Here is a 16,361-nt window from a genome sequence, read left to right as displayed (position 1 = left end):
AGAGCTCAATTTTTCATTTTCTCCCAAGGTCGAGGTCACAAGGTCACAAACTTAGAAAATTGTGATTTTGACATAAAAAAAATTTCTTCTCTGAGGGGTTTGTCGAATCTGGCAGTGGTTTCGGTATTTGGTTAGCCCAATGGCACCTGCATAGCTCCACAGAGCTCGATTTTTCTTTTTTGTCCCAAGGTCAAGGCCACAAGGTCACAAACTTAGAAAATTGTGATTTTGATATTAAAAAAATTCTTCTCCGAGGGGTTTGTCGAATCTGGCAGGGGTTTCGGTATTTGGTTAGCCCAATGGCACCTGCATAGCCCCACGGAGCTCCATTTTTCATTTTCGTCCCAAGGTCAAGGTCAAGGTCACAAGGTCATGAACTTAGAAAATTTCGAATTTTGACATAAAAATCAGATGACCGCCCAAACTTCGAGAGCGAGGATGACAATATTTTTTTATGCATAATCTTGAGGTCATTCCCCACCTAAAGTCTTCAAACCATTTTTCTCTATCTCGAACACCTTGCCCGTGGCACCCCCTTCAAGTTTGTTTTTACGCTGATTTCATCAAAGTATGGATAATCCGAGGAGTGTGAAATGCCATATTGCCTATGTGACGTTATATTGTTCCTGGAATGTTCCAGAGGAAGTTTTGCACCAAAGCTCATAATCCTTGACCTTTGCATTTTAAAGTTCACAAAGGTCAAATTTTCAAAGTTGTGGGAATTGAACCGTGTTTTCGACCTTCTTCGACGAACTAACTCCATTAAGCGATAGCACGTATCCTGTTTCCTTATTTTAAAATCCACGACATTGTTTTGGGACCTTTTTATTTAAAGGTTATGCAAAGGTTAAATTTTTAAAGTTGTTTAACGAAACCGGGTTTTCGACATTTTGCAGCTAATAACCTGTCACTCGTACCACATCATGTTGATCATTTTTATAGCTTGGTCAAACATTATCACATTGTCTCATCCTTGACTTCTGAAATAATCTACATTGTCAAATACCGCTCGTGAACCATCGTCGTCTTCAGACTTGTAAATTTCAGAGTTGTTAAAAACGGCCCTTTTCAGGGAACAAGTAATGGGCAAGCAACTACAGCTGTTCTGCAGCAATGGAAGTAAATTAAGCCTTGAAAGTTGATGCAAACAATTCCTACAGGTGTCCCAACTTTTGTTGATTTGTTACAAACCCTCTGTCTGTATAAAAGCAGTGTTGGAACAGACAGTGTTGCTACACCCTCTGAAGCATTATTTGGACAATATTGCACTGCAGGAAGTGGTATATTGCGATCATAATGGTGAGAAAAAGACAATTGACAAAGGAAGACAGATGACCATTATAACCCTTAAAAGTGGAGGTCTTTCCTTCAGAGAAATTGCAAAGAACACCAAGGTGTCAGTGAGTACAGTTTTATCCACCATCAAAAGGCACTTGGAAACTGGAGGAAACTCTCACAGGAAGACATCTGGCAGACCCAAAGCCACAATAAAATCATAAGACAAGTTTCTGAGAGTCAACAGCTTGCGTGATAGACGGCTCACAGGACAGCAGCTTCAAGCGCAGCTTGACACTAGTCTCAGTTTCAACTGTGAAGAGACGACTTTGAGGTGCAGGTTTGACAGGTCGAGTGGCAGTAAGAAAGCCATTGCTAAGATGGCAAAAATTGAAAAAGAGGCTTGCCTGGGCCATGAAGAACTGCCAATGGACTACTGAAAACTGGAAGAAGGTCTTATGGACCGATGAATCAAAATTTGAAATCTTCGGTTCATCATGCAGGGTTTTTGTACGCTGTCGAAGCGAAAGGACGGTTCCTCAGTGTGTGACACCAACTGTCAAAGATGGAGGAGGAAGCGTGATGATCTGGGGCTCTTTTGCTGGATCCAGAGTCGGCGACTTGCATAGAGTGACTGGCACCCTGAACCAAAAGGGCTGCCACAGCATTTTGCAGCGCCATGCAATACACTCTGGTCTACGCCTTGCTGGTCAAGGGTTCATCCTACAACAAGATAACGACCCAAAACATACCTCCAGGCTATGTCAGAACTACCTTGGAGGAAAAGATCAAAACGGTATCCTTTCGTGTATCGAAAAAAAAAACAAGACTGTATCCTCAGCCTGTCATCCTTCCGAGGTCGGTGAAATGAGCACCAGTGTACTGGTAATCGGAGCACTGCATTAGCGGCATAGCCACCTAACCAATGCTCCTAACCAATGATGCAACCAGCAGCCAAAAGGGCTGTATACGATGGGAAAATACCACAGAGGCGCCACTTTTGTCTTCTGCTTCACTGTCATTGGCAAAGTTGAGCTACGGAGCTAGAAATCCCAGGGAACAAATGCCACGATAACACCACCAAACTCTGAAAAGGAAAATGGTATAGGTCAAAAAACAAAGAAATGGCAGGAAGTCAAAGTTGTATCAATCTTTTTGAAACACCCTGTACATTGGCGTGGTGCATCACCTAGTGGCAAGGCACGGCTGCTTCTGCAGGACGCGTCACTTCAGCTCCCGCAACCGCTTTAACTCGCACTCCCATTCTCATGTTAGCTTTGTGATTTAACCACGACTATTGCAAAAACAGTGAGTTGTGCACTCGGTCAGATTTTACTCCACTGCTGCTTGTGACTGACTATTTATTGCATTTTGGTTACATGATAATGAGGTCAAACTACTGCTTGCTCTTGAATGTTAAAGTAGAAAATGCACAGGCATTAGAAATTGAGGGTTTTGTTTTGAAAAACGTTTAGATAGGCTGATATTTCACAGTCAGTCCCTTTCATCAGGGACTGTCGACCATGCATGCCCTGGACCCATAACAATGAAGCTCTGTGCTTGTTTCATTTCAGTACCCTGAACTCTAACGCAGGCTTGTCATAGATCATGATACACAAATGCAAACCCAAATTGTTTTGTTTTCCCTCTTCACTGTTTGGTTACCTCCTGGCTCTTCATCGACCGACTGGTCTTCTGTTCATCCTGCTTTATTATATTATTTTCACTTGTCTTGCCTCATCCATTCTTTCGATATGTCTGAACCATTTAATTCTAGATCAATGTATTCTCATACTTGTAATGTCGTGGCAGAGGTGCGAGCAGGCAGACACGAGCCGGAGGATAGCACAACTCCGCTTTATTGCCTCGAGCGAGAGGGTGGGCGTACGATGCCCGTAACTCCGCTTTATTACGTCCTCAATGCACTCTACAGGCACACGACCTACAGGACACTGCTAATGACAGCACATGCTGCTCCTGACGCTACTGGTGCTACAAGTCCCTAGTGGGCGAGTCGTGACGTATGAAGCCACAACCACGTGACCACCACCAACCGTGACTCAGGGCTCCGCCCATACAGTACACGCTCCACCCATACACGACACTCCTCCCCCCTAAAAGCATGATTATAAAATGACAATAAGCAAAAATCATTGGCACCACAACACAGAAAGCAACCAGAGCCAAAACGGCATTTGGCAAACGCACTGGCACCATGATACAAAAAAAACAACTGGTGAAAAAGAAAAAACACTTTGACAATATGACACAAACAAGCAAAGAGGAACAAAATGACATCAATCATGTAAAATCTCCCAAGTACCACATAACCTAGATGTAACCCTGGGGTGAAGGTCGGCTGTGAATCAAACCCAGATGAGACGGCACAAAAGAAAACGTGCTTCATCTGCACAACCTGTCACAATAATGCCGTCGTTATAATCTGGCCCACAATTCAGCCCTCTATCCCCATCACAACATATATCGTGTTGATGCGAGTGAGTTGAATCCCAAAGCAGTGGACTGTAGAAGCGCCCCCAGGCGGCCCATGCTTACACGCTGCAATAACAGCAATCCCATAACAAAACCACGCATCAAATCCAGTCGAGATCTCCATGCACGTCCACACGGACGATCAGCGTACCCCGAATGCATAGCAATGTCATAAAGCAGCAAAAACATCGTCTGCGCAGATGCAAACTCCTCTTCACGTACAGCGCGTTCCCACAGTATAATGTTAACACATGAGGTTGCAGCGAACTGCGGACTGTCATCGAAGACCGAGATCTGAAAGACCTCTTTATTCGCAACGATCGTCCGCGAGCTCTTCACATCAAAGAAAGCATTGATCCAAATCAAACACATCTTGCTCACACGCGGACTGTCGGCACTTGCTTTAATAACGCCATGCTGAATCACTCGTGCCACGAGAATCAAACGCACAACAATTAACAATTTATGAACCACGCTGCGCGCACGCCTCTTGGTTGTCACGACGTTGAGGCGACTTGCGTGCCGGTCCCAATCTGAACGTCGAAGAGGGCACCGTCGATGTTCGCGTTCCGCGAACTTCTTGAATGCGACCGGCTCGCTCCAATTCCCCATTGAAATCGCCTGAACGACACGGGCGTGCACTGTATCATGAGCGCAACGCAAGAGCGAGAGTCCGTCGCAGCTGGCATGGCCCCCGTTGCTCCGGAACCGTATATCGTAGTTGCAGGAAGCAATGAACGGAAACCCATGTTGCATCATTGCGGCTCCTGCCGCCGGGACCTCGCCCTCAGGTCTCGAGGGAGGCCCGGGCCCAAACGGAGGTACGGGCCCCGAAGGAGACACAGGTGCACCTGGAGGTACGCACTCCGAAACAGGAACCTCCTCCCACCGAAACTCTAATCGGCCCGGCATGGGACGTCCAAGGCCACTGGCTGGCGCCGTCCAGTCTTGCCTGAGGCTAGCCAGCCAGTCCCGGCCCAAAAGGGCGGGCCCCTCCCCTCGCACCACGAACCGCGAGAGCGTGACCCGCTGACCTTGATGGGCGACCAAGACGTGTGCCCTGGTAGCGCTTCACCGGTATACGTGTGCAATGTGAGGGTAGACCTGCGGAGTGCACGAGCGGTGCGCTCGCTTATGATCGACACCGCCACTCCGGTCTCAACTCGAAACATGATCGGTGCCCCGATCACCTCGACCTCCACTGTCATTGGTCTTGTCACCTTCGAACCAATTGAAAACAGGTTCAACATCGGCTGCATCTCCTGCTCCGGGCCGCCGGGATGGCTATGCTCAGGTTGCAGGACTCAACCTGGGGCATAAAAGTGTACGTCATGCACAAAACACCGTACCGGCAGTAGGTCTCGACCCGGGACGTTGGGGTTGCTTTGCACACCACCATCCATGACCGTTATGATGGCCAATGGCACTTTGCACACACACCGTAGATGTCCCTGAGTGTTCAGACCGCTGTCCGACTGACCGCGTTGCAACGTTCGGTCACGACCCGCACCGAAGACTGTGCGTGCGGCCGTGGGCGCTTGGTACACCGCGCGGACCTCCGGATCACCTGCCGCGCTCTGGCCATCGAGGCTCCGGACATCTCTCAGAGTCTGTGCGACGGCCGACGGCGCGTCTGAGTTGAATGTAATGTCCTCGTCCTTTAGCCGGCATTGCAGAAACCATTCGAGGCTTGCAAATCAGGAAAATAAAACGATCTCGAGCCCGGCCGCCGTTCACTCGACGTGAATTTGCAGGCGCCGGCAAGATGCCTCACCCGTGCGGCGAAACTCGCGATGCGCTTCCCTGGGCTCCTCAACAGGTGATCGAACTCGTGCCGCGCGAACTGCGCTGATCTTCCCGGCGCTTCGTGCGCCCTACAATCCAATTTCTCCGGCCAAAGACTCAAAGTCAACACCGAGGAAAACCAGGCACTCTGCACGCGTCGATCCGAAACAGCCTCGTCGCCAAGTGTGGTGTCCGAAGGGCCGTGAGGCACGTAGAGTCGTGAGGGTTGCCGTAACTCTGTTTATTGCGTGTCCGGATGTATACTACTGTAGACTACCACACGCCTTTCTTTTGTGCCATCTCGTCTGGGTGATTCACAGCCCGACTATCACCCCGGGGTTGGATTGAGCGACGTGGTACTGGGAGGATTTTACATGGTTAATGTCGTTTTGTTCCTCTTTGTTTTTTTTTTATGTCGTAGTATGCTTTGCCAATTATGCTTATCATTATAATTGTCATTTTATACTCGTACTTTTAGGAGGGAGGAATGTGGCGTATTGGCATACGCGTGCAAAGCACAATGCGGAGAGCGTTGTGGGGGCGTGGGGGAGTGGTGTTGGTAGTCACGTGTCCGCAATGCATATAGTTGTTCGCGCCGCTCGAGGCGTGTGGTAGTCTACAGTAGTGTAGACTACATACTACATACTGGTATTCATTTCGCCGACCTTAGAAGGATGACAGGCTGAGTCAACCCCCCTGGTATATTAATAAAGCGGCAAACGGGGCTTGACCTCAGGACCCTAGGATCCCAAGCCACCACCCTAACCGCTAAGTGAACACCAAGCAGAATGCTACTCAATTTGGGTTACAACATTTGGCCAGAGCCCAGATAAGCTACAGGTCCAATGGTCCAAATTTTTTTCTTCATTTTTTTTGTGATTCTTCACCATTGACAGATCGGGCCAAAAACGATATAAAGCATGATATCTCAACAAGTTATTGATGGATTCAGACAGAACTTGGTGGACAGGTTGAGTGTGTGACAAGGACAAATTGATTCGATTTTGGTGAAGATCTGAATCCGTATACTAATGTTTTCTTCATTGATTCTTCACCATTGAGAGAAAGGGCCAAAAACGATATATAGCACAATATCTCAAAGAGTTGTGGATGGATTATGGTGAAACTTGGTGGATGAGTTGGGTAGGTGACAAGAACAAGCTGATTAAATTTTGGTTGAAGTCCCGATCCAGACTATCGGTGGAATACAAAACATAAACTGTTCAGCCTGGTGGAGGTACGTGCTCTACCGAGTGCCATTCTCGTTTCTTATAAAATCATCCCATTTTATATTTCGCATATGTGCGATGAAGTGCATTCTAAAGGAATTTAGTTTTTTAAATGAATGTCTTGTCAACCCAAATGAGATCGAAGTCAGTGGCATGTCATCGCAAATCTCCATTTTTACCACCGGTAAAGCAAAGTTGAAAGACAGCAAAAAGTACCACAAGGTATGACCCAATATCAAAATTGATTTTCTCCCCATTTGACCCCTGTGATCCGAAGTCCTCACCCACTGGGGCATGAACCTGGGGGTGACATCCAATAAATTGTGACATATTTCATGCGTCCGCCAATGTTGATTGCATATATAACGTTTCATTTGAAAATGTGCCCGTAATTGCACTTTTCGTTATTTGACCTTTTGACCCTGCCCCAGGGGGCAGGGCCAAATATGATAACGCTCTTGCACTTTCATGCCATGTAGTGATCATAATTACCAAGTTGGTGAATTTCTGCCCAAACGTTTAGGAGGAGATAGCGTGAAGGATGGTTTGACAGACGGAGGCGATTACAATATCTGCCCCATTTTTTTTTTTCAAAAAGTGTGGGGATAATGTTGAGTGGATTCTTCCATCAGCATTTTATTTTTTGATAATTGCCACAATATGCTGCAGGAAGGCCTGTTAGTCAGCTTTTCAAACTTTTGGCATTACTGTACATTCACATATCCCTCAACAATCAGCCCCATTCTTTGGCTTTCTTCGGTAGAATTATTTCTGCCAAGCTGAGGGTGCTTGAGAATTTGGTCTTCTTTGTCTTATTTCACTGTTAAACTATTTAGAACTGTTATGCCACTAAATTGTCTGCGCTGAAAAGTCCGACATTGCCTCGAGTTGTAATCATGGCTGGTTTTGTACCCGATTTATCCCCATGCCTTTTGAAAATAACGGGGGAATATTGTAATCTGCTCTGTCCATCCAAGCCTTTTTGAAAAGTTTTTGACTCGTTATTTTGGTGTTGTTGTGGAGATAATCCAAGGTATGCCATTTTCTCCTGCAGATTGGATCAGCACTCAGCAACAGAAGAATAAAATTTACTACTACCATCGTAGGGTCAATCGTGTACCTGATATAACGCAATGCATTGTTGGAGATTACATTTGCCAGTATGAAGCTGAAGTACAGTGGCATCGTGACTGGTATGTGCTTTTTCTTGTTTTGTCAATTACATTTTGATTCTACTTTTTTCCCCACCGAAAGGCTCCCCCTTTCGGATGAGAGAGGCTGATACTGGATGTAGGGTTTGTTTCTTCAATTAGTGACCCAGTTTTTAATGATACTTCAGTTTCTTATACCCCCTAGGAGTACTAATCCACCATTTAGGTTTTATTATCCCCACGCTTTTTGAAAAAACAGGAGAACATTGCAGTCAGTCTGTCTGCCCATTATGCTATCTCCAACAAAATGGTTGTATAGAAATTCACTAAACTTGATAGGAAAGAAGGTGCAAGAATAGTGGCTTTTTGAAAGGGTCAAAAGGTGGAATACTAAAAATAATGCAATAACAGACACAATTAAAAAACATTTTAAAGGAAACTTTGTATATGCATGAAAAGGTTATGATTTTTTTTTTGGGGGGGGGGAGGATTTGTCCCGTGTTTCATTCCCCACGGGTGGGCACTTAAAGTCACAGGGATCAAAACGGGGGGGAAAAAAACTTTGTATCTCCAAATTTGATATTGAGTAATTCCTGGTGGAACCTTTTGCCATCTTTCAACTTTGCTTTAGGTGGGAAGCATGGGGATTAGCAATGGCATGCCATGACTTTGCTCCAGTGTTGGTTTATTCTGGCTGTCTTCTTTCTGAAATGGAGAACTTGTGGAGTGGTTTCCTTCGGAACCCCTTCTTCCTATTGACAAAGTTTAGGCCAACCACCCTTAATGTTCTTGCAAATGCCCCATACAGTATGTTATTTTGTCCTAGTTTATCGTCGCTGCATGAAGTCAAAATAAACTTCATCCAAAATTGAATTGCATAGCTTTTGTTGGTTTGCACTATGGTTTGTCTCTTAGTATTGTATCTGTATATATTCTGGACTCACCACGGATGATAGTGAGCATTCAAGGAAGTGACAAAGTTTGGAGGTTTTTTTTTTCTTTCATTTATGCTGTGATGTCAGCCTCCATCTCTTGACTCATTTATTTTCAACTTCAACTTGTTGTAAACGCCCCCCCCCCAAGAATGACAAAAATGCTGGTTGAGTACTAACCATGACCACATGAATATAATGGGTTGGTGGATCTCTTATTCATTTCTTTTTTGCACTTTTCATGTAGGTTGGTGGATAAGGAGATTGTAAAGGTGGTGCAAGAGCGGCTGCAAGCGTGTCACGTCCGAGAAGGGCCAGACTCTGAAGAAATGTGCAGAGAGGACGTCGAGAAATTTGAGAAAGCAATGAAGGCTTTCAATTGTCGTTGTGAGTCATTTCCGTGGACCAAGCCCAATCAGTTTTGCTATGACTGCTTCACCCATTGACTTGTTATTAAAGGAAACATATTTGTGAAACGCTGTATTCTAAAGGGTTCCCACTTTCCGCGAATAATGAATATGGGACCGTTGGAAAACTAATAATTTACTTGATTGGAAAGATAGTAATACATTTACTTGGAAGAAAAATTTCTGCTCGTTGAATTGTAAAAATTCCTCTTAAAAAAGAAAAAGTAGTCTTTGAAGGATGGAAGAGGTACAACAGCAGGAACCCTTTCGAATAAAGCATGACTGACACACAAGGAGCACCCAAAAATTATATATACTATATCCATATATACATGTGCATGTGTACATACATATATATATATATATATATATATATATATATATATATATATATATATATATATATATATATATATATATATATATATATATATAAAACACACACGCCTTTCCTGTATCAGACGGAGGACCCTAAGTCACGTGGTCGAGTTATTTGTGTTCACGGTCGATTAACAACCCGCCGCATCAAGAAGTAATTCGTGTGCGATGACCTGCGATTCCGGAGAGTCTTGTGGGAACCTGAAGTAGCTTTCCCCCTCGTGGTGTTCTCGCCCCTGACCTTGGGTCCACAACAACATGTGTGTGTGTATATATGTATATGTATATATATATATATATATATGAGCCTGGTGTTGGCGCAGTGGTTAGGGCAGCGGCTTGGGATCCAAAAGGTCCTGAGTTCAAGCCCCGTTGGGCCACTGAATTAATACACCAGGGGGTTAACTCAGCCTGTCATCCTTCCGAGGTCGGCGAAATGAGTACCAGTGTACTGGGCCGGTGTATACCCCGGTTAAAATAGGTGTACCATATCCCTGTGTTGTAAGAGGCGACCAGGGTTGCGTCAGGAAGGGCATCCGGCGTAAAACATGTGCCAAATCACTATGCGGATCATACGGATGATCCGCTGTGGCGACCCCGAACGGGAGCAGCCGAAAGGAGAAGAAGAAGATGTATATATGTATATATATATATATATATATATATATATATATATATATATATATATATATATATATATATATATATATATATATATATTGGGGAAACTTGGCTAAATATAGCATTACAAATGTGCATTTTTTGAGGAAAGCACCAAATTTGGCACACCAGTAGCCTATCATATTATGAACAGATTTGGATATTGGGCCATCTCAAATTCAGCCACTGATTGCTGTGGCAGCCATTTTCCACTGCCATCAAAAATTTTGAGATTGTCCAATATCCAAATCTGTTCATAATATGATAGGCTACTAGTGTGCCAAATTTGGTGCTTTCCTCACAAAATGCACAATTGTTATGCTAAGTTGCCCCACTAATAATGGATACGTGTATGTGTGTGTGTGTGTGTGTGTGTGTGTGTGTGTGTGTGTGTGTGTGTGTGTGTGTGTGTGTGTGTGTGTATATGTATATGTGTATATATATATATATATATATATATATATATATATATATATTGTTGCGGTTTTGGGAACCACATCCCTCCAATGCAATGGCATCCATCATACAGTGGTCCCCAGACAGTTATTTCATTAATATACGTACAGATAGTCCCTTCCCTCGTGTCTAATGCGTCAAACGGGACAGTGCGTTGTCAATCTCAGTTAGGTCTGATTATATCTCAAACTTCATTCCTATTTTTCTCTTATTCCTGAGAAAAATTGAAGCAGGCACTGCACTCGGACAACCATCTGTAAAAACTGCGGCCGTGCCCTTCGCGGTGAGAATGGGTCCTCGCGAAGGCCAGCCATGGGAAAAACAAATGCCAACGCCGTACAGTACACACATGGCACACTCTTTTCAACCCGTCTCCATCTATTAATTATATGTCTTTTTCAATCCGAATCTCCATCTAATACTTATATCTATGCTCTTTTCCATTCAAGTCTACATGTAATAATTATATCCAATCTTTTCCCTCAATTCCTGACACAGATCAGGGTTGGCACCGCGCACACCACCGCTTTTAATAAATAACCGCATGCTTAATGGCGGTGGACCCACGTGCAGCCCCGGGGTGGTTTGTTATCGTACACAGAGCAGGGTACGAATGGCACACATCTTGTTCGGGTCTGCACATGGGTTACCATAGCATCTTACCGTCGGTCTTCGCTGCACACTGCGGCCGTGGGTGTCTCCCGTGGACGGCGGACATCTCGCCTCTCCGCCCGGCGAGGCTGCTGCCAGGCAGAGGCGTGCTGTACGGCTCGGGCCGCATGGCTTACGGACTTCAACTTGTTGTAAACTCGGGCCGCATGACCGTCGGTTGCCAGGGCACAGGCCGGGAGTTCGGTGCAGGGCGATTCGTGCCACGGTGTTTGGAGCGAGACGATTCCGCAGCTTGGAATCATCTTGCTGGATGTAAAGTGGAGCCGCTTTTGGGCAACCACGGCTGGGCCGTGTGCTGGCCAGGGCCCAACCAGAGCGTCCGATTCGGGTGACGACATATCGCTTCGGGTCGTCGCCTCACCCCGCACCACAGGGTCTATAAAAGGACGGGTTGCGGGGCCGTCTGCTAGTGGATTTCTGTTCCTGCTCATCACTCCTGGTTCCTGTTGGCTCGTCCTGCTCTCTGTCTGGCCTGGGATCGACAATCCGCCCATTTGCCTGCTGGCTCCGCCCTTCTTCACAAACTCCCCACTGACTCCGCCCATCCACCCACCCACCTGATCCTGTCTACCACTACGCCCACTCGCTTTTGACTCCGCCTCTCTCCACCCACTGGCGTCTGACTCCACCCAAAGTCCCTCCTTCATGCCTGTCGGTCGCGCCCCATTCTCTGGATCGACGCTTGGATGCACGAAGTGCCACGAAGCGGGAGACGACGCGCCAGCTGTCAGGGAGTTATCACCCAATGGAACATCCCCCCACAACGTTCTGGGTGGTGTGGTCGGTCAATCGTGCAAGGTATTGAGAGACTGTTAGCCTCATCTTCTTTCCTTTTTCTTCTCCTTAACTCTTCTTCGTGTGTGTGTGTGTGTGTGTGTGTGTGTGTGTGTTATGGCACCTGTCTTCGCTTAAGTTAAGAGTGTAGAAGAATTATATCGGGATAACTCTGCTCTGTGTCTGCTTTCGTAAGTTGCTTGTATTATTGATGCACCACACTTTTCTTCCTATCCCTACTTTCACACAACAATAAACTATATTTACTGTGCCACATATCTTTCCTCGCCTACCTGTTAATAAATTATTAGTAGAAATGTTCCCAGCTCATTTTTGTCTTGTCTTTCATTGATCCAGCATGGTCCGTATCCTAACCTCACCGGGACTTTATTCCCAACGATCCATTCCTTTTGGCAGTGTCGCTCAGCTGCATCTGATCCTCGAAAGTGACCCGGTTCGGACAAGGGATACTCAGGGCGTGTTCCCCAAAAATTAGATCACGTGACTATTTTTTAGGTAACTGGATAAATTAGATGGAGGACCCTAAGTCACGTAGTTGAGTTACTGGCATTCGCTGTCGGTTAGCGACCTGCCGTGTTACGGAATTATCCGTGTGCGATGGCCTGCGATTCCGGGGAGTCTGGTGAGAACCCGAGATAGCTCCCCCCCCCCCCCCCCCCGTAAGTGATCTTCTCACCCGACTCCTGGCCCGCAACAATATATATATATATATATATATATATATATATATTAACATATGTATATATATATATATATATATATATATATATTAACATATGTATATATATATATATATATATGTTGTTGCAGATTTCCGCCACCCCAGCGTGCGGACGACCGCCTTTAGCCCAATTGCGGCCGCGCGTGGCTACCGAACGTGGCAATCTAGTCGCAGCTTCCGGATCAACGCCGAAACCCAGCTTCGCGTGTTTTTAACACACCATAAACCAGCCAAATCTTCTGTCCACGCGTTACAGGGTCAATCGCTGAATTGTCGATATACCTTAATATTTGCGCGGACAGAAATGCCAGGAGTTTATACCTCGACGGAGCCTGCACGAAAACGAGCCGCTTAAGCAGCTCGTTCCGTATGCGATTGCCGAGCGGTTTTATATCGCCAAGCCCCGTCGGACCAGATGTACGTTTTATCGGCTTGTATTCAGCCAGCTAACATTCCGAACGCATCATGGCAGTCAATGGCAGAAAGTACACAACGAGCAGGTTAACATTCAAAAATGGGGACATTTATTTAAAATGCACATATGCAATGAATGAGGGGATGGGGACAAGACACGATCAAAAACCTACAGCCAATGTCTATTTGTTATGTACACAATCATGCACTTATTCAGTTCTACTTAGGGACAAGGCGCCACAGACTTTCATCCAAAACTCCAGAAAGAAAGAACCGGGCTCGTGAGCCTTTATAATTGCTCGGAGCTGGGATGACCGAAGGGGCTCTGAGAGACCGAGCGGGCTACCTGGCCACCCTCGTGGTGACTCACTGGATCCTGGTTCGGCGACCCTCGGTGTCTGTGCCCGGACCCCCGAGCTCCGACTGACTCCCTTGGTCCTCCGGCCTCCACTGCGGCCTGGCCTCGCCGACGACGTGCTGGAGGAGTGAATGGGTCTCGACTCAGGCTTCCTGGTCGCGCCGGCGAACCCCCAGCGAACCAACTGCCCGAACTCCGAACTCTCCAGCTCTCAACGGGGCGTCTCTCCACTCCCAACTCCCACCGACTCCGAGCTCCCCACACCAACTCAACTCAACTGCTGACTTGGCGTCTCTCCAACCACTCAACTGCCTTGTCGGCGAGCGAACGCGACTTTTTATCGCCCCCGGCGAAAATCCCAGGAGTGATCGGCTTGACTCTTTGGTTGTTGTAATGCCAGTCATCCGTGTTTACGCCGTTCTGAGGGACCCACCCTAACTGTCATTTCTGTTTCCTTCTTCGGGTGGCTTTCTGGGAGTGGTGTTTTTGTTTGTAGAGGAGGGTCGCTGTGTTCTGGAGATTGACGAGGTTGTTGAGTTGTTCTTTATTTGAAATAAAAGATAGAACAGAATAACGGCTAAGCTCAGAGATGCACAGCCCGGCACACAAATAAATCCCGTTATACATTGGTGGGGAAATCTAACCTGGAACACACACTTACCGAAATAACTGACCTCTGGGGAACCTGACTGGTGTTCTGTGAATTTCCACCACCGTAACACAATATATACATACATATTGAAGCAATAGAAAAATATGTAAAACAATCACAGCCATGCCAACAATGTGTAATAAATGATGATTTTTTTTCACATGTTTCACTTCATATACTTCATTTTATGTACTCATTGAAACTCGCAGATAAATTTACAATATGCTTGTGAAGTGCAACATTCTCTCCTTTGATTAGACCCCTCAGCGAAACTATGTGTTGGCATGGCTCGTACTCTGCTAACTGCACTTTGTAGAAATGAGTGTGACACGAAGTCACGGGCATCCAGCATACTAATATTAACTTTGGATTCCTTTATCTTTGTGTTGTCTGACAGATGGAGAATTGGGGGCCTTGGCAACAGCCCGTTCGAGTCTCATGAAGCAGAAAGAGCGTATGATAAAAGAGAGGCAGCAGCAGCAAGAGGGGGGCTTTTAAAAAGGCCTGTTCCACCACAGTTCTGAATCGCAACTGATGAAATTATAATTATTGTACAAATGCTCTTTCAATAAACCTGATGGTAACAGAGCATTGAGTAGCCTTTTTTTGTAATTATTTTGTTATGTTTGGGTACATTCTCTCAGCACTTAGAGGCACTGAAAGTATATGGCAAGTTCCAACCACCTACTTTCCTTGCAGTCCTTTTCAGCAATATGCCTGGTGTTGGTTTCATGGTTAGGGCGGTGGGCTTTGGATCCTAGGGTCCTGAGTTCAAATCCCGCTCAGCTGTTGAATTAATACCAGGTGGGGTTAACTCAGCCTGTCATCCTTCCGAGGTCGGCAAAATGAGTGCCAGCATGCTGGTATACTGTGTTGGAGTGGCGACCCGTCCAGGATTGTACCCAATAGCTGAGGAGACTGCGTAAGCAGCACCAACGTATGGCACAGAGTATGGTCCGAATCTCCTCCTCTCCTTCCTACAACAGATGCTTCCGATTCGATGTTCTACACTGTGTTATGGAGCGTTCAGTTTCTGGGCCAAGTTGTCATGTCAAGTTGCCATCCCTTTCCCAGCAATCGTTTGGACAGGAATTTTGAATTTGTTCAAGGTGCCGGTGATAGCTCACTGATTCTTCATGAAGAACATCGTCGGATCGTTAATGATCAACAACTAATGTTAGCAGACTGGCTTTCCAGTTCAATGTCCATCTGAGGGATGGTACACACATTGATGAAACACTGAGATGACATTTATAGTTAGGTCAGGATTCAACCCAGGCAAGACAGCTTAGAGGTGAGTGTACATACCTCGAGGCTATCCTGCCAGCCCACGATGCTTCACTTTAACAAAATAACGACCTTTTTATGTCTACTACAGCAGGGTGGCACACCATGACCGGATGAATCATTGGGTTTTGCACAAACTTATCAAACCTTTTCCATGTTGGTTCGTTTTGATTTGAGAAAACGTTGTAATCTAATTTCCACACAGCTACGAACCTGATCACAATCGCTTACTGATGCTTTGTAAAGTTGATTCAAGATTCTTCAGTCTATATTCATTCCTATCCATTGCCTAAATAGGATACTTCAAAGCGGGGTTTATTGGTGGGTCGGGATCCTTGAACTTTAAGACAGGATTTATAGCTGTCGGCTACCTAAATAGGATACTTCAAAGTGGGGTTCATAGATGGGTCGGGATACCTAAACATATTTGGGACTGAAAATTAGTGAAATGTGGTGTATTATTCATGTGGAGGACCAGGGAGATGACAAGCTCAAGCAATTTAATCAAAAAGAGTTGGGATAGAGTGCGGAATTTGTGGAAAAATGGATGAAAATTGCTGACGAGGGCCAATGAGAATGTGAAGCGACAAAATCGCATCAGTGCCAAGCACTCTTGAAAGAAGGTAGGTTGGATTATCAATTAAATTACAAGATAGGTCACCGAACATTTGTTAGGTGAATGACCTGTGTACCTTG

The 16,361-nt window shown here is 45.7% G+C and overlaps 1 protein-coding gene across 1 annotated transcript in view; it reads left to right on the top strand.

Annotated features, from left to right (window-relative positions):
• NDUFB10 (NADH:ubiquinone oxidoreductase subunit B10) overlaps positions 1-14,966 on the top strand; it is a 19,390-nt gene extending 4,424 nt beyond the window's left edge. The window contains exons 2-4 of the mRNA XM_085857747.1: positions 7,837-7,975; positions 9,113-9,252; positions 14,776-14,966. Coding sequence (XP_085713873.1) covers positions 7,837-7,975; positions 9,113-9,252; positions 14,776-14,876 — 380 coding nt within the window. The 3' untranslated portion in view covers positions 14,877-14,966. The remainder of the gene's footprint in view (positions 1-7,836; positions 7,976-9,112; positions 9,253-14,775) is intronic.
• Positions 14,967-16,361: the final 1,395 nt, after the last annotated feature.

Source organism: Eptatretus burgeri, chromosome 15 (assembly GCF_056783735.1).
Source record: "Eptatretus burgeri isolate ZD-2024b chromosome 15, Ebu_testis_v1, whole genome shotgun sequence".
In the NCBI taxonomy this organism is placed as follows: domain Eukaryota; kingdom Metazoa; phylum Chordata; class Myxini; order Myxiniformes; family Myxinidae; genus Eptatretus; species Eptatretus burgeri.
The sequence above is the reverse complement of the archived record's forward strand: the minus strand, read 5'-3'. Positions and strand labels throughout refer to the sequence as shown.